The sequence below is a fragment of the Enoplosus armatus genome, chromosome 6, assembly GCF_043641665.1.
Source record: "Enoplosus armatus isolate fEnoArm2 chromosome 6, fEnoArm2.hap1, whole genome shotgun sequence".
Classification (NCBI taxonomy): domain Eukaryota; kingdom Metazoa; phylum Chordata; class Actinopteri; order Centrarchiformes; family Enoplosidae; genus Enoplosus; species Enoplosus armatus.
Genome location: NC_092185.1, coordinates 19,898,345 through 19,917,605, shown reverse-complemented (window position 1 = coordinate 19,917,605; position 19,261 = coordinate 19,898,345). Strand labels below are relative to the sequence as shown.

Below are 19,261 nucleotides of genomic sequence, written 5' to 3'. Positions count from 1 at the left end.
GCAATGGATGGGCCATCCTCCAGAGGACACCGGGAGTCAGATAAGGCTTAAATCATGAGAGGACAGCGTGGAGAAGATGGCAGCAAGGGCCCTCGCTCTTCATCTCCACACTATGCTGAGCAATAAAAAGGGAGGGGATAGATTTGCTCTTCAATTAAACCATTTGTTGTTGCCTTTCCTAGTTTTTGCCTCGATTCTTCGTGACCCCTATCCCTCCTTGCCATAAAACATTTCTCTAAGTGTTGTTCTTTGCTGGGGCGTGCCAGATAGCCACCCTCTCATTGGCTGCTCGGGAACCCTTTTCTCACATTTTAGCACACGTCTTGCTGAATGTGTTATGATGGGCAGAGAGTCAGAGATGTCACACTGACAGCAAACAGTAAATACTTCTGACAGGAGCTGCTGGGGGAAAAAGGCTACTTAATAGCCGAATGCGACAAGAAAACATAAAATCAGCTATTTCTTTTGAAGGTTTTCATTTTCTTCTCTTTCTCTCAGTGTGTGCTACTTGAATATATATATTTAAATATATATATATATATATATATGTACACTCACACTCACACACACACACACACAAAACGAGGAAAACTCCAGAGACACTTGCACAAAATGATTTGTTCCAATGTGTAACATGTGGGAAACAGCTCACTTTTCATCATTGTGTTTTATAAAGACATCATCATCATCATCCATTTCAAAGTAATAAACACTAATGGGTCGATGAGCAATTAGCTAGGGTTTGGTTTAATTGACTCCTTATTGGTTTAAGCTTAAGTTTCTTCAGAGAGAAGAAAACAGTGTATGTGACTGTTTACGGAGGAGCCACATGAAGAGACAGATTTGGATTCACACAGGCAACATCTTAAATTATGTCAGTATTAAGTCACGACCTGAAACGTGTAATAGGCCAGTTTGTTGTGGGATTGCGCTTTAGAATGAGTTTAGTCCTGAGGCAGAAAGAATACATTTCAGAAATGAAGCCCCCTCCTACTGATTACTATAATGATTTTTCATTACCATGATGATACTAATCATTTTCATCAATTACGTTCACCTCAGATTACCCATCAATAGATGCACTAATAAATGCCTTCTGAAAACGCAGAAAATAGATTTCTGTTTGCCCTCCCTTCCCAACATGTGTCTTTCCTTGCAGTTAATGGAAAACACAACAATCTGACCTGAATGACACAGCTGTGCATACACTGGCAAATGTTTTTCAAATCATATTGTGATGAAAAGCAAACAAAACACACACATATAGTGCACACACATGCACACACACCGATATCAGCTTTCCACTCCTGTTTGCCAGATTCTTGAGAGTAAGGGAGCGGGTGCAAGAAATCAGATACAAGTGAAAAAGCAAACTGTTTACCTTGTAGAGGAGCATGATGACCTGTCGCAATTTGAGCCTGTGGAAAACGCAGACGTCGTACAGCGCCGATACAGCCAGGACGGTCACTCCGAGCTCCTTCCAAAGCATGCTGCATGCAGCGCAGCCCAGGCTGCCCAGGAACCAGGCCACGAGCCGCCAGGGCCCGGCATGGCCCCGCAGCTTACAGTGGCGTATATAGCACAGCAGGGACAGCAGGAAGAACAGGGCGGCACCTTCGTCGGCCCGACCCACGACGCCCGCCACTGCCTCGGTGTGGATGGGGTGGGAGGCAAAGAGCAAACCGGCGAGCAGGCTCCACAGGCCTCCTCCAAGCAGCAGGCGAGCCAGGGAGGTGAACAGGCCTGTCACAGCCCCATGGATGACCACATTAACCAGGTGGTAACCCCACGGCTCCAGCCCACCCAAGGCATGGTTGAGGCGGAAGGAGAGGGTGCAGAGGGGCCGGTAAGACTTATGGCTGCCACTGTGAGTGAGTAAGGTGCCCCAGAAGTCATCGTAGAAGATGTTTGTCCAGGGGGTCTCTGGGAGCAGGTCCTGATTAGTCTTGATTGCACGGCTGTAAAGAGAACAAAAAAGATTAGAGAAGGAAAAGGGGAACAAAAAAACCCCACGATGTATACACCATAGATGGAACGATCAAATTCATATTTGATATAGTACTGAACGCTGGCATTTTTGTCAATTCAATTCAATTAATGTCATACTGCTTCTCCACTTTACTGCGCTGCCACATTCAATAAAAGTGCTACGTCTGAAAACAGTGTGTATGGTATACAGTATTTCTACTGGCAATGCACTGCACATTTTCTCAGGAGGATGCACAGCTATTCTTTACCAGTGTGCGGACTATGCAGAAAATATAGGTTGCTATGAAATGAAACTTTGCATTTGCTTCAGGCTTCACCCCGAGAGTGTGGTCATGTGGCATTCACAAACAGAAAATCAGAGGGCGAGCTCCAAAGCTCTGGGCAGCTTTTGCCACCACAGCCACAGCTCTTACAGCTGTGGACTCCGGGATTAAGCAAGAGCACCACACCCTTAACCACAAACACATACTGGCACGCAGTAGGGGAACGCCATGTTGGCAAAACGCAGCTCAGAGAGAAGGCGACCTGTGGTGACAATCTACATGGCAGCTCGGAGTTTGTATCTTGCACTCAAGGGGACAAAGCAGCAGTGGTGCAAAACAGAGATACGTCCATGTTTACGGACATTTCTAAACACCAAATGTGTATTTTCAGCCCGTCTTGGCAGGCATGGCCACCAAACAAGGGGCCAGTTTGACTTCCCCTCTGTCAGGGATGAACCTGCGTGACCTAACCTAATGCTGCTACATCAGCCACAAGCTGTGTGTGTCAGTGGCAGGGGGGGTAGGTGGCCAGCAGGGGTCAAGGGAGAGGAGAAAAAGGAAGGCACGTTTCTCCCTACAAGAGTTCTTAAATGTTAAATGTTTTTCCTGTCTTTTCTGCCACGTTACGAGGAATCTCTGCTGCTCTCCCCAGGAGACGGTGGTGCTGATGATTTGAAGGCAACAGAATGAGCCTCCGCAGAGAGAAGGGGGTTGGCAGTAGCAGAACAGAGGTGTTGTAATTAAAGGCGTGATATATGGGACATGACATGTGATAACAAGCCAAGTGCACCAGGTCGTAATGTGTCATCACGGCAGCCGCAATTAACACACGCAATTAGTTCAAAGGGAGAGGGGTGGGAGCCACAGACAGAACAAGAGAAGAAAATTATTATTTTTATCTGTCAACAGAATAACAGAAATGTGAGAAAAATCAATCAATCAAAAGAGCAGTTGACTCGATGGCTTCCTCGGCCGTTCTGAGGCTCTTAAGCATAACATTTTACCTTGGCAACTGACACCTCTCAATATCAGAGAGCTCATGGGGAGTTTGGTGTGGTGTAGTATTCATCAAATCACAACATGAACCGGCTCTCTCAGAAATAGCCCATCTCATGATGGATCTAAGGGAAATAAATACTACCTGGCCTCAGGATGCTGGACAGGGCGTAGAAATAATCAGCTGGGATATAATAGAAATGCCTTGGATGTCAGCGCACAGATGATTGGGTTTCTCCGGCTTCTCTAGTCAGACTGACGGAGGCTCCAGCCCTCCACCAGCAGGCTTAAGGAGTCGGTAGCTCAACTCTCCACTTCATGACTCAGATATGCCAGTTTGTTTTCACTGGCCCATTTGTCAAGCAAGATCTTCATTCCACCGCAAGATACTCACATAAGAGGCATTGTGGTTCAATTACATCTCAAAGCCATTTTGGAGACAAGTGCGCTCTTTTTCCATTGCACAGTGCGGTGGAGCCAACGAGGCCAGATACATTATATATTGCCTGCAAAGCCACACCAGATTTTTCTGGCAGCAAAGCACAGACAAAAAGCCAGTGCCAGTCACTCAAAAGCCCACCGCGTTTACAGCCTTGACTTCCTGAGTGGCCGCGCAGGAGGTTCGCCTCTCAGATTGTCTCCTGCTTATATGTCACAGAGGCAGGGTAGCACCTAACACACTGTAGCTGACGAGCAGGGGGACGAGGGAGGCAGAGAAAGAGGGGGGTGTAACCTCTTAACCCAAATCTGCAGCAACTACTCAAGCGCTAATGAATGAGATACACTCACAGCTGATTTAACACATTTGCATCATAGTTTAACTAGTCATGGTCAGTCTCCCCGATCTATGGCAAATCATTAATCCACTGCAGGTCTTCATCATCGTCAGACCCCTACTCCTCTACCAGCTGAAGAGGCCAGCTGGAGAGGTAGATTGAGTTTCGGCGGCTGGCCTGGCCCAAGTCTCAGCAGAGCTGGCGGCAGGGAGGACCTCTCTGTGCACTACAAACCTTTTCCAGCCTGGAGCACATTCCTACCCGCCGACTCTCCCAGAGGAACGTGGGGATCATGTGACCACTAACAAGAAGAGAAGCCCGTGAAAAACTTTTCTCCCTCCCATCACTCTGTGTCAATCACCTACTTCTTGTTGCCAGCCTCAATTTGTCAATCCAATAACTTGTCTGGATCTCAATCTGTCACAATCTGGACTTAAACGGGGTGAAGTCAGAAACAAACATTTTATCCTTGTTTCGAATTTCATATATGAGCCAAGTCTTTGATTATTTAAGTCAAGGCTTGTTTACTTATGTGAATACAGTAAAGAATATGTAAGAACGCTATTATGTAAGCTTTCTGTGCCTTTGTATCTACACAACACCACTAATTGGAATAACTGCGGTGAACCCAGAGACCCTAGAAATGTTAACAGCATTTCCTCACTTCAATATTTTTAGAAAAGTATTACATGACTTCACCAAAACAAAGACGTGTGAATCCCGCTGAACAGAGAAAACAAAGACAGCACAGTGTCTGGTGTTCATATCAAAGGCCTGATTAACTCTTCTTACAGCTTCAAGAACACTTTGACTCCAACAGCACTTCAGAAAACACAGGCAGGACCACGGAAACAGCCCATTTCTTATGGTGCAGAGAATGTTCCCAGTTTGTTATTCTTCATTCATGATCAAATTATTAGTTTTTATTTTAGACCAAATTGGACACAAGAGCCTTATTATTATTCTGATATAATTTAGCATTTGCATAAATTAGCTTCTAAATAAGGACAATTGCTTACACAGAGATGTAGACCATGCAATTATAAACCCAGAGAAAAACAATTTCCTACGTGGGCCTATCCCGAGCCCTTTGTGCTGAGTTGAAAAGCTTCTCCATGAAAAATGCTCCTGCTATCTCCTTATCTCCTTATCTCCTTATCTCCTTAGCTGAAAAATAATCATGTGAGAGCTAACCTCTTTACCCCTGGAACAGTTTCACTTATAATGTGAATGCACTGGCAGCGTGGAGAAAAAACAGGCAGGTCCAATGACTGCAGGATCCCACGTGAGGAGATCTAAAATTGAAGATTGATTGGCTTTTCCGTGCAGAGACGAAGCAGCGTTTGCAGAGGAGACTGGATATTAGAAAGGAGATTGAAAACCAAGGACATGTCATCAGGATTTTGTCTTTACAACTACTCAATGAATTTGAGATGAAGCTCTGAGTGAAAATGGAGCTGTATGACCAGAATAAATTCCTTTTAGAATCCTCTAAAGCCTGAAGGAAAAGTACATAAAACTATTCTCACAGAAGAATGCATATAATGGGCATCTGTCCGCAAATCACACAGGAGGAAAGCATAAGATTCATCTGGAAGTGAGAGCTGCCTTGTGTGGCCGAAAGTATCGGCACAAACTGAAGGGCACCAACAAGTAAACAGGAAACAAATGACCATCCACTTGATCCTTTTTCTGCAATGATAGCATTCTCCTATTGGATGAGTTTGATTTCATTTTGGGAAATACCATTAATCACTTTCTTCACGTCTGTCCGCTCAATATGAAGCCGGAGCCAGCAGCGGCTAACTTGTGGTTAGCTTACCTTAGCTTAGCATAAAGACTTGAAACAGGGGGAAACGGCTAACCTGGTGCTTTCCGAAGGTAACAAATCCGGATTGCACAAACTTTCACATGAGCAGACTGGGAAAAGCAAGCAAATAATAACACATCAATCTTGAGCCAATAGTTTTTTTTAAAGAATCACAACACACTAGTGAGACAAATTATTTCTGAAGATCCTCAGAAATCCAGCAACTGATGTCTGAATTAGGCAATTACACAAGAAGAGGAAACCAATTAATAATATTCACACTGACTCCACAGTGGGTGACACAAGTACAGCCTAACTAGTGCACAGTTTGGAGACTGAAACACTGAAGAGAAAGGCAGCCCTTTGAAATACAAGGCATATAAAGATTTCCTGAGCATGTGAAAAGAAAATCAACTCTGGTGGGAGTTTGGGGAAAGTGACCGTAGGTCTGCCAACTATATGTCATCACCCAGCTTCAATATCTGAAAGAAGCACAGTGGTATTTTTAGACTGCCCACAGAGACACTGGGGTAGCCCGCTCAGTGTTTCCGGCAAGCTCTTTTGTCTAATGTTTCTTCCCATGGGCATACTCGCAGGTCATTAATGGCATACCTCCACTGCACCTATGGTACCTAATATAGAAAAAAGAAAAGCATTTCCCTATGGTCAAGAGTGTCATATTCAATTTGTTGTCTTTACTAAAAGGAAATAACATCTTAACAACACAATTCTAATAGGCTACTTAGCGCTTAAATCTTGAATTGTGAATTCATGAAATGAAAGATGAATAATGTCCTTTTTGTGCCTTTAGGGTGCTGTGATTAATGCATTCAGTGGCATTGGAAAAGCAATCCAACTCTCAAAAAGCTCATTTGAATACATCAATTATTAATGCAGACGGTGATGGAGATGAAATGCACAATGATGGGGGGGGATAATTTGCCAAATGAGAGGAGGAAAATTACTGATTTGGGGCATTGTTACAAATACTGTAGCTTCGTAAAGCTCGGGGATATGGACGAAACCCACCAGCCACTGGCAATGGATGCCAAACAAGATAAAATGTAATCAAGCATTAACATTTTAAGATAGCTCAGCCAGGGAGAAAAAAAAGCACCTGGGTCCCATTCAACATGGAGGAAAAGTCCAAATTTGTTTTGGCTTACATTCAGAACTCTCCGTTTCTATATCTTCGGGATAAAATGTAATTAATAACTCCAGTATCAAAGTGTCACTGAATGTTTTGATATTTTAGCTTGAACAAGAGGGCAGCGCACTGAATGAAAGATGAGGACGGCTGGAGAGGACAAACAGTGAAAGTGGTTGTGGGGCTGCTCACTGTAGCCAACACACCACCACTGAGACCGCCGTAAAATCCCTATTGTCAAGAATGAATGGCTGCTTTCTTCCATTTGACATGCGTGATTAGTAAGCCTATAATAAAAGCTTGCGATAAAAGAAAACGGCCTCAGGGAGCGTTGAAGAGCATATTTTTTACACAAGACAATTTTTTGTTATTTAGGAAGAAGAAATATCTCAAGCTATTTCGTTTTAATTCAGTGACCTGAAAACAACCCTGTTCTGCGCATATTCACACGTCCTCTGAGTGAGAACTATAATATTCACAATATTTACAGAACCAGAAACCCAGTTTTTTTCCCCGTTCCTGAGAGCAAAGTAAGCGGAGGGTGTTACACTATTATTCCTGGCTGTGGACACCTGATGCCTCCCTCCATCATTGTAATTGATGAAAGGCAGGAGAGCGAGGTTGGATGAGATAGTGGCGATGGACAATCAGGATAAAGGTCAGGGACTACGGTAATTAGGGGTGGATCTGGGTTGAATCTACTGTGTCTGCCTAATGGACAATTCTTCCCTTCAATATTCTTACACTCGATATCATCAGTTTGTGTAATTACTGCATTATATATGGTGACTTTGTAGGTGAATAGTCACCACTTTCCCTCTACCTGCTTCCTCGAAATTTGTATCTCTTAGCTTTTGCATAAATGTTTATCTCTATACAGTACGATGCGGTGCACAATGAGTCTAAACAGACACATTTTCTCTTGATTCTGAGCTACTGGCACCATAACTTTTAATTTAATGTTCAACAACTTCTCCATTCGATCAAGAAGAATACACTTCCTAACAATAAAATGGATGTAATGATACAGGATCCAGAGCCTCAAGCTTTGCTGAAAGTGATGAGTGTATGTTTTTGCAACATTCTCTATTATATTGCAAACCTGCGTGCATATAAAAGGCTCACTAAAGGCTCACTAAAAAGGATCAAAGTGTTTTTCAGAGTGCAACACGCAACACTGTCCAATTCATCCGACAGCACTCCCTAACTAAATGGACTAGGTCTTCCCTTTAGGGAGGGTATTTGCATTGCTCCACTGGCACGATCATACACACTCACTCCATTACAGGGCACACTAGACAAGCAAACACTGGGACACTGAGACACTGAGTCTGGAGCGGAGCAGGCTCGTCCAGTGTGTTTTAGCTCAGTTAATACCCGTGCCTGCTGCTCAGCATCCCTGATCAGCCCTTTGTGCTGTGCAGGATGGGCACAGTAGGCCATGACCTGAATGCTGATCCCCAGAGCTAACCAGCCAGCCAGCGAACCAACCAACCAACCAACCAACCAACCAGCGAGCCACGCTTCTATCCAGCCAACCAGGCTGGCAGAGCAGGAATCCTGGCAGCCCAGCACTGAATCCCATGGTGTAAAGTTGCCAGGGGCATGTATGAGTCCTGCTCAATCCTCTGATGTCCAGCAGAAGCCTTAGGGCCACTGCCCCGTTTGATAAAGCTGTCTGGAAGTCTGCTTCTATTACTTTCTGACCAACTAGACATCACAACAGTTCACCAACACTTAAATGATATTCTGTAGGCTAAAGAATTCAAAACTTCACACGCAAATGGAAACATCATATTTCAGTAAGGTAGAATATTGTATAATTTGACATAACAATGGCTGAAAATGTTGATGCTGCTCTTCATGAAAAAATTAAAGAGGAGAAAAGCATCTCGATCACTGTGGAAACCAGGAGCGTTCTAAACAAATCATCAAGTGTCCAGGTCACATTTTCAGCCCAAGTGTGAAGTTGTGTGATGTTTATAGTCAATTCCAGGTGTAAGAGCCTATTACAGGAGCTGTCCGTGCAGAGCACATCAGGGTGATATACACGCTGATTATTGTATCCAATAAATCTGTCAGCGTGTGCAGGGCTGTGGCAAGACAGCAAAGGGCTGCTGGGTCACCCCTGTAGGCCTCTCTCTCACACATCCCTCTCTTTCTCAGGCACTAACTCTTCTCTCTTTTCTTCTGTCCAAACAGAAAGTGTTGCTTTGTATCTGTCAGTACCTCCATCTTCAAATGACTGCCTCTTTGGGAAAGTGTAGTGGGCAGTCAGAGGTAAGAACTGTCCACGGCTAGGGCTCAGATGGTTTTCATAAGAGTTAGCAGCTCTGCATCGCTAGAATGGTGTGGCTTAATGGTACTTTGAGCTAAATGCTAACGTTGGCATGCTAACATGCTGAAGTTTAGCAGGTATAATGTTTACTGTGTTTACCATCTTATTTTGGCATATTAGCATGCTAAAGCCAAAGCATTGTACAAATAATAATTTTGACCTGATGACGGTGCCAGATTAGAAGTCAGGAAATCAACAAAGTCATTAGAGTCTTGAGAAGAGCAGGAATGTCGGTGCCAACTTTCAAGGAAATCCGTCCATTAGCTGTTGAGATATTTCAGTCTGGACCGAAAGTGGTGGACAGGCCAGTCCACAGACCGACATTGCCATCGCTAGAGCTGCGATAGTGTAAAGTCATACAGCTGAGAACAAATAATATTCCAAAAAAAGAGAACAAGTTGACAAATCACTATTTGATAACTGCTTGAATAAAAGAAAATCAGAAATCAGAAATACTTTATTGATCCCCGGGGGGAAATTATACAGTACTGGTGCTCCCATTCAAGAGTAAAAAGTAGCATACATTTAGAAATAAGAGTATGTACAAAAATAAGATATAAAAAAAATAAGAAATAAAAAATATACAATTTACAATATTTAAGTGAAAAAAGTGAAAATTAAAAACAATATACACAATATCAATGTATATTTGTATGTATTGCACTGAATAAGAATATGAAATAAGGATCTGCCCACCAGATTGCTGGAAAAATAATCACTTGAGAAGAGTTTATTACTGTAACGCAACACTACATTTCTCATTAAGTTTAATATTCTAATGACCTTGTCTATATTTAGTTGAATCTCTTATTATGGTCACATAATGGTCTCCAAATTGAAAAATCTAATTTGTCAGTGTGTTCTTAGACTATTTAGCCAATTTAACACTTAAGTGGAAAATTTAACCAAACAGGTTTTTATCAAATAAACGTCACAGCACAACAAGAATCAAGAACGAGGTCTTTGTTCTCAAACTAGTTGTATCTCCGTGTTTCCCCTCAGCCTGACCCATGTCTAATGCTGCGGTAGTCATCCAGACTCTGTTGGGAGGGGGCCACTCCACAGCACTCCTCCTCACAACAGGAGGGCTTTTGTTACACTCTGACCTTTTCAGCCATGTGGTAATAAATTTGTTTGATTTGTTCCTCCTCTTCTGTTTAGAGTGCTCCTCTCTCACATGGAGAGGCCGATCAATGCAGGGAAGGCCGCTCCTTCTGGGCTTGTGGCCGCATTGCGTGCAAGACCCATCCGGCCTGGCCCACCACTAGGCCGTTTAAGCATTCTGGTTTGGGCTCAGAGGATATTGACCCACAGAGGGGTTCAGTTAGACCCCCGCACCAGATGGAGGGGACCAGCGGAGTGGGATGGAAAAACCCTGTGCAAGCCAGAGCTCAGACGCGTATGCAGAGAAGCAAGAGACGAGTGAATGGGTCGTCTGTCCGGCATTTGCCATTCTTCTTCCCAAACCTTTTTGCATGGAGGGGCTTTACGAGACACAGCAGCCCTGAAGGATGAGCCTGAATCATGGCACATCAGCGCAGAGGCCTCCGCTCACTGATGTTTATTGCATGGGGGCTTAGGTGCAGGAAGAGCCTTTGAGAATGCCAGTGGAGCAGAAAGGAGAAGACATCTTTAGTGCCACGACCATCTTATATCTTCCGCATTTGAAACAGCTGTGTCTTGTCCCAGTTCTCCTCACGGCTATGAGGCTCTTCTGTTTAAATAAGAAGATGCTGCCTGAGTGCAGGAGGACTCAGGGAGCTTGTCCTCCTGCAGGCGTTGTGATTAGTGGCTATTTTCTGGAGGCCATGTGCAATCAATCAAACACAAATAAATATGAGAGAGAACCAATCAGCTAAAGGCACCAACAGTGCAAGAGAAAGCAGGCAGATGGAGACCAGGAGAAAGAGAGCAATTGATTACTTTGCTCTTTGCTCAGATCATGCTGTCATTAGCTTTGTATAAACTTTTAAAAGCAGACTTCTCGCAGCTTCTCTCTGCTCACCGCAAGGCAGCAACCACAACACAGCATGAAAGCTTATTTGGTGAATTAGGACTCACACACAAACACACACACACACACACACACACACACAGAATCATTACATTAATGAATGGCAGCGTTCAAGGATGCAGCTCTGAGTGATCTCATTAGATACTATCACAACAGGCCAGTGTTCTCACACTGCTCTCAACCCAGTTTTTTTTTCTCCCAACTCTCCCATTTGGGCTCCAGTTCCAGGCCCTAATTGAAGGCACATGTAGCCTACTCACACAGGGATTGAGAGCCCCCATCGACAGCCACGTGAGCGTGTGGAGGCTGTCAGTGTTAACGTGGAGGGACAGGGGGGTTTGGTGCTCCTTCTGGGAGGTCAGCGAGGTCTTTCTGTGGCAGGACCGATGCACCTCTGATAGCCGATCAAGCCGCCATATTAACTTTAGCTTGCACTCAGATAGTCAGGGCCAATGTGAGCTGGTACACAGGGAGGAAATCAGGTTGAGGCGCAATGGTGATCTGGCATTTATTTTAACTTCAACTGGAAACGAAAAACTAGGCTTTAGGGGGTTGACGCTTATATGTTGAAAAAGTTAGATGAAAGATCAGCTGTACTGTAGGCTACCACTTGGTAAGCAGTGTTTACATGAGCAGCTGAGAGAGAGAAACAGATGAATATAAAAGGAAAGAAACAATGAGGAAAGCAAAACTTTATATCAGGTCCATCTCCGTGGCCCGGAGCCTGCTGTTAATGCAAAAGGGACCTAAATATCCCCAGTGCCGCCTGCCATTGCGTGAGACAGCACTGCCTTGTAAACCAATAAACATGTCCAAGAGGAACCTAAATAGCCTCTTACGTGTTTTTAAATGCTTTGTCTTCCACATGGTGTCAATTTGCATTTTTGCGAAGGAGCTCATTTACGCATTTGAAATTTTATGGCCACAAAATCACACAAACCACACCGCCTCCGTAACCAGTGCCTGTGCTTTTTTTTTTTTTTTTACAGACGTTGGATTTCCTCACTTAGTTTTCCATTTAGAAAGCATAGACTCTCTCAAACGCATAAATCAACACTAACACTCCACGTGTTCAAATCATAACGAAAGAGCATTTTTAAGTGCTCGCTATCGTCACATGCAGTTATTCTTTCACGGCATGTAAGATCTTTGCCCTCCATTTCAGACAAACATATGCACATATGCAGTGTGTACATTCAGATTACTAACACTGCTGAGATACAAAGTGAACTAATCACAAAGGAAAGGAAATATTACAACACTAATCTGAAAAGAGACATGCAAATCAGACATTTTACTGTCACACATTCGGCGTACATGCATCTAATAATAGCTCTTTGTGCTCTGCAATGAACTAAAATGGAAAACCTCCATTAACAGCAATGCTTCCTGCTGCGTCTCCTTCTCTGTACTGTATTGTCCCTCCTGTAACTGCACCACAAAAGACTTTCCCCGGCAAATCTCTTTGTCTGAGTCAACAACATTCAGAGGCCATTTTCTTCAGTTCCCATTGTCGGACTTCTGTAAATTGAATTCCAAACTAAGATACAGCACACACTGCAACAGTCAGCACTATTGGATTTTCTAAAACCATTTGCTCAACACACCCAAATAGGGGGCTTACAAAATGCCACATTGTACAATATATATAATACAACAAATAAAATGATATACTCTACATGTTGATGAGGCTGTATTGTTAGCTTTGAATTACTGCGGAATGAACTGAATAGAATCAATTTGATAAAGTGGGCTGTAATCGATGTCTTCTCTTCAGAGAGCAGGTATCACACAACGGCAATCTATAGTTTGTCTGTCCTGAGGGAAGTCGTTGTTGTTAAAACAGACAGCTGCCTGTGTTCTTGTTCCTAACTGGCTGGCGACGTGAATGATCACAATTGCTCGATTTCAATATTTCCCTGAGAGGCTTAAAATAGCCCCTGGTGTTGATCGTGGAATAGCGAGCATACACCTACCTTGGTTTTTGGTTTCATTTCATTATATTGTAAGAAGCCCAATTAAAAAAAAAATTGTACTACCAATGTGGACCCTACCAAGATTTTGAGGCTTGCATATTTTTGATGAGGGGTTATAAACGTTTGGCATGACTCAGATCCGATGTTACGGAGAGAAGTTTTTTTAACCCACTGATACCTCAAAAACTCACTTGGACTTTGTGAAAACTGTGTCAAATACTACAGGCAGCATGGTGACCTGAATGAGTGGAACAGGAAAAAATAGGATTTTTTTCAAGGCCTCTGATAAGGCTACCCCTGTTTCCCTTTGATGTTTCCCCATACTGTATTCCTGGTTTGCGGCAAAACAACAAAGGACCATGTGGTGTGGAGGACTTATTACTTGTGTGGACCGGCATTAACAGCTGCATGTTACACTTCACTCTTGCAGGTCTGTGCAGGCAGCACCAACAAATCAATGCCATTCGTATGGTAAACCAGAGCAATGAATGATTTCACGAGGTACATAAAATGACAGCCCTTTTACAATTTGAAATGGTTACAATGAAATCCAAGTAAAAGAATTTCATTAAATTTACATCATTACTATCCTACATGATTCAAGCTAATGAAGTGTCAGGGTGGTACCATCGCTACAGGCCTTGACAGAAGCTTTCTAAATTAGCAAGGCCTCCGATATAATGAAAGAAAGAAGAAAGAAACCTCACTGACATGTGTGTCTAACATCAAAAAGCTCCACTCTACAGATAAAAAGAAAAAAAAAGGAAACTTAATAAGCCTTGGATATAAAGATTTATGGTTGCAAAGTCAGACATGTTAGTGGACGTGGAGAGAGAGGGACATATATTAAGTTTTTAGCGTAGTATCCAGACGTCTGACGCCTGTTTTTTGGCTCTTTAATTCAGTCGCGAATGATAAATATGTCTGCAGGTTTGATCAAAAAAAGCCCTTTCTGGGATTCATGTGGTCTGTGATGGAGGTTGCTCAACTGCTGGGGACTGCCGGGACTGAGGTCTGCTCTGTATTGTCGCGTTGGGTTCAATTAAAGGCACAAGGTTTTAATACTTAATACTTGCACTTCATTTAGAGCAAGTTTTAGAAACTGCACCACGTAAACAACAATCCCTCACCGAGGAAAAATGTTAATTCAACTCCTTAAAGTAAGACTCACATTTCACTTTTTTTTTTAAAAGTAAGAGAAGAATGCTGGGATTTTTTTTGCATCTTGTATCCCAATGAATTTATCCACATCATCAGCTCAGCTCAATAAACTGCCCAGATCGTCAGCAAAACCTCCTGAGCAACATGAAATCAAAAACCCCTTTTTCTCCTTCTTTACTTAGGCACATTCACACTGACAGAAAGACTCGCATTCATTGCATTTCTGGAATACTTGTTGGTGGCACATTGTAGGTGGAGTGAACAAAGCTGAGGGAGTGGACGCTGAGGCACCGGGCCCCCAGATAGGAGGACAAAGGGCCCGGCAGAGCTCAGGCTGAGTGAAAGGGCCCAGACAAAAGGCCGAGAAGAAGAGAGCTTTATGGGCCGGCTGGAGGGAGATGGAGGCAGAGCCGGGGCCTGTGCCCACGCACCGAGGCCCCAGGTCTTGGTGAGCCGCTGGAGCACGACCATGTGTGGTCCATTATCACACCGCAGAAAGCAGCGAGCACCACGCCTCCCTCAATGGGAAGACGGATGCCCCCTTGCTGATTGCCCCAAAACCCGGTAAGAAAGGCAAACGGAACAAAGGAACCCGCCCCGTTGGGAGAGGGCCATTGAAAAAGGTCGCAGGAGCCTGCCTGCATGGGTTTACTCTTCTTCAGGGGAGGACAATGGAGCTGACAGGTGTTGGAGGAAGTGAGACAAGAGGACAGGGTGAGAGAAAGGAGATGGACAGGGTTTGAGTGTGGAGGTGGATGATGAGCTGAAAGAAAGGGGAGACACTCCTAAGAAGCAAACACCTTCCTGGGGGGAGCACAACAAGTATTTATGTCCTACATTTTGAGTTGGCTTGTATATTTTCAGAGAAAACAATGGAACCCGACTGAGCAAACACGGAACTGTTGAATTGGTTAACAGTTATCGGCAGAAAAGGTTGTCAGCGGGGCTGTCTATTGTTTGTGTTTAGCTGTTTCTAATGATGCCTGACACACAACCAGCCTCAAAGTCATTTGACAAACATGTCAATATTTCCAGCCTTGCGCGCTCAAGCAGAAGGACTTGTCAAAACATGAGACTAAAGCTGTGACTCATCCTTCCGCTTATTCATTTGTCTTCATCTGATGGGACTGCGAATGCAGCAGCCCTCGGGAGCAGGAAACAGATGGAGCCATGTCCTTCATCGGATCAAAAAAACCAGGGAGGCAGTAAAGGCCCTTCAGCCCCTTCGTCTGCAGGCTCCACAAACACGCAGCCTCTGTCTGCGTCAGCTGCTCACTTGCGCTGTTTCCAGGTCAGCCGCCAAAAGGGGGCAGGGAGCAGGCGGCAACTCTTCTCAGGAAACCTTTCCTTAAGGAATCAGGGTCAGTGGCTCTGCTCCGGTGACCTCCCAAGTGCTCAGGATGAGGGATCAGGGGAGAATGGAAGGAACAACGAGAGGACACTTACGTCATTCCCTGTCCCCTCCCGTCCCGTCTTCGGTGACCAGGTCTCTTACACAAGAGGCTTTAGAGCTGCATTATCCGCTGCCAACAGCAGATGAGAAGGGGGTTCAGAGAGCAGCAGGCTGGTGATGCCGCTCATCAGACACTACAATCCCTGTCCTGGATGTCCAGCAGGCCATATCTCACAACTGTCACTACACATCCGTCAGCGCTCAGCATGCATGGTACATAAACATGCATGCTTCAAACAGCAGCTTGTTGCAGTCCATGACGGATGCCTGGGAGAGGCTGGATGTGCTCGAGAAGCCTAACAGTACTCCTGTTTCCATGCAACAGGCAGTGTTTAAAATCAGCTCTGATGAGGTTAAATAAACTGCAACACTTGTAAAATGATGGTTAATGTTACACAGCTGTAAAAGCTACATTTAAAAAAAAAAAATCCAGGCTGCTCTCATGGTAGCATTTAAGTGATAAAATGAACAAGTCCAGTCTAACCATGCGCTCACACTGTGAGTAGCAAGATCAACAAGTCACCAGAGGGCCATTCATCTCTCACAGAGAGCTGAGAGAGCAGGGACACTCAAGCTTGTGCAAGAAGCCTGCAGGCTAAGAAAAGCCACTATGTCTCAACCTTTCATGGACATCAGCCATTAAAACCCAGATGATCTCCTTGTTTCACTGTAATGTTCAAAACACAAGTTTACCTGAGCAGTGGGAAATGGACTCTGATTCTGATTACAGTTTTCTGTTACTTTTATTTGTCTTTTTTGGTTTATTTTCAATTCATGCTACTTAATTAGAACTTTCCATTAAGTTTGAATTAGAGCTAGTCCAACAAACTGGCCAAGACAACATATCAGCTTGCAGTACAAAGATGCCAAACTAGGACTGAGGTGATTTGTGGCTTTTGAAAGGTGATTAGCTGCAATGGAGGACTGGGGTCCGGATCTCTCAAGCAGCCAAGAGTTACCGGTGTTACAGAATGTCATGAAGAGGAGCTCAAAAAGATGGTGTGAAAAATGTGACTGCTTTTAAGAGCTTGAGAGCGTGTGAGTATATGACTGATGAAGAGAATGAAGATTTAGTTGCACAGACAAGGAGGTGTTTCATGTTTCAATACAAGAGAAAAGGCTTCAGAGATGAGGACTATCTTCTCCTTGGACTAACATTGTCTCAGGGAAACTTTCCAGAAGAGGACTAGTCTGATAAAGTGTCGATTTGCAATAGGTGTTGGAAAAGCAGGATCCTCTTTTAATCAAAACCCTATATTTGGGGCCAGCACGATAATACAGCATGTCCCCACATCTACACTGTTGGATCATTTTGCTGCACCCTCCGAAGAGAACAACCCATCTGGCTCACATTGTGAACACACTGTGAAAACAGAGGTGGTGAGAGCTGATGAGACCATCATTAGAACATCTGGAAAGGAAATATCACTATGACAGTTTAGTGGCTTTGTCTGTTAAATTGTGCGGTCGACCAGTTAAATGCCCCTGATGTGTAGAGTTGATTTTTCTAGAACCAGGAAAACGCAGAAACAATATTTGGTTTAGCAAACAAGAGGCAGTAAACAGGCATTGTGCAACATCGCTATGGGTGTGACCACCCAGGTTCAGCATCTGGGACCTAGTCTGGAAATGAGTCAAACACAATCCAGCACCGTGCAACACAAAGACTACCCACATGTTCTTCCTGTGGTGTGAAATGAAAGCTCTTCCCTCTAAGATAAATATCACCCAACAACAATATCAGACAATCTTTCATCATCAGGCCAAATGTGGAGGCGAAACAATCATTTAGCAGTTTGTGCAAATATGTAGGCTAATTTCCAAATGTCTAGGGAAGACTGAGGAGGAACAATAACGTGATCACTGCCAAGAAGCTTTTACTGTATGTTTCCAGCCATTCCGGCGTGCTAACCTTCACTGCAGAAAATCCCCCGGCTTATTTCTCTCTGGACTGTCTGAATTAGCCTGGGACAGACCGTATCGCACCATCGAGACAGGAACATTTAAACAAGTGAAACAGAGCCAGCTATGATGAAACCCACCACACGATCTGTCTGGCCAAAGGCAAAGGCGATAAGTTCATCCTTATTCAGTCTCCTTCGCTCACCGTCACTCCACTCCCACCTCACCAGCAGATAAAGGCATGACATCCAGAAATAAACTGAAAGAAGAGATCAAAGGTGTTTGAGTTGAGCTGGCCAGAAATACCATCCGGAGGTGAAAGTTGCTCTCCAAGCATTTGTCCAAGTAACAAACTGTCACTTCTGGTATGTGCTACTGAACAGAATTGGCTGGGAAGCCCTTAACAAAAGGTATATTTTTCATCTTGCAACACCTCCAGCTATATTTCATGCACAACCCTCAGGCATATGCAGAATATTAATAAATCAAGACAAAAATCACCCAGAGTGCTGCTTTTGGATGTTTCCTACACACTGGGGAGTAATTTGTTATTGCAGGTGGCCCCTTACAAGCCCAGTGTTCCTTCTCAAGTATCCCAAATAAAGAAAGCAAAGGCTCTCAGATTGGAACTGCAGCGTTTTCTTTCTTTGCTCTACACAAAAAGCATAAAACACCAAAAAAGTGCAGCTTTGGATGATTAAATAAACAAAAACAGAAAACAAAACTTAAAACTGTTCTTTTGCTCTCTAATATTCATCTGATGCCAGTGCTTGTGTGGCAAACACTTTGCATAAGTAAATTAACAGAAGTAGATTAGTCTATTTCTCCCATAATCCCTTTGTTACCCAGAGGAAGAGATTTGTGGGTCAAGCCTGTGGGGGTGGGTGGGTTCACCTACAGCAGCAAGGAGAGAGAAGCCGCGATGCTTCGACCAGACAAGCGGGCGAAGCCTCCGTGCCTGGCTCCCCCCTCCCCCACCAACACACATACCCAGACACACACCCAGACACACACGCATGCATACATCTTCCCGCAGACAGACCAGGAACAAACCATAATGGCACAATGACCTACAAACCACAACCCCACGGGAATTATTCACATGCTTTTAAATCAGATTCCATTAAAAGTCAGCTGTAGCAGAGAGAAGGAGGGGAGGGGAGGGGGGGTCATGTACCCCATCCCACCCTAAGCCCATGCATTATAACACACTATCATTTCATGAGCTCATGCCAAAACAAAAGACATTCGGTGGTCATTCTGAATGCCCCTGCTGTGTTGCTTTCAGACATACTGTATTTTGGTCATCCAGTAGAAGCATTACAACACTGCTAAAGAAATAAATTCATAAAACCACCAAAAAGTTGTAAGCAGCACAAAAAGAAGTAGTAGAAAAAAAAAAAAATAGTATTAATGGCAGATGTCATTTTATTTTT

At 44.0% G+C, this 19,261-nt stretch overlaps 1 protein-coding gene across 1 annotated transcript in view; it reads right to left on the bottom strand.

Annotated features, from left to right (window-relative positions):
- Positions 1-19,261, bottom strand: part of tmtc2b (transmembrane O-mannosyltransferase targeting cadherins 2b) — an 88,512-nt gene that overhangs the window by 46,292 nt on the left and 22,959 nt on the right. Inside the window, exon 2 of the mRNA XM_070907728.1 lies at positions 1,382-1,958. Coding sequence (XP_070763829.1) covers positions 1,382-1,958 — 577 coding nt within the window. The remainder of the gene's footprint in view (positions 1-1,381; positions 1,959-19,261) is intronic.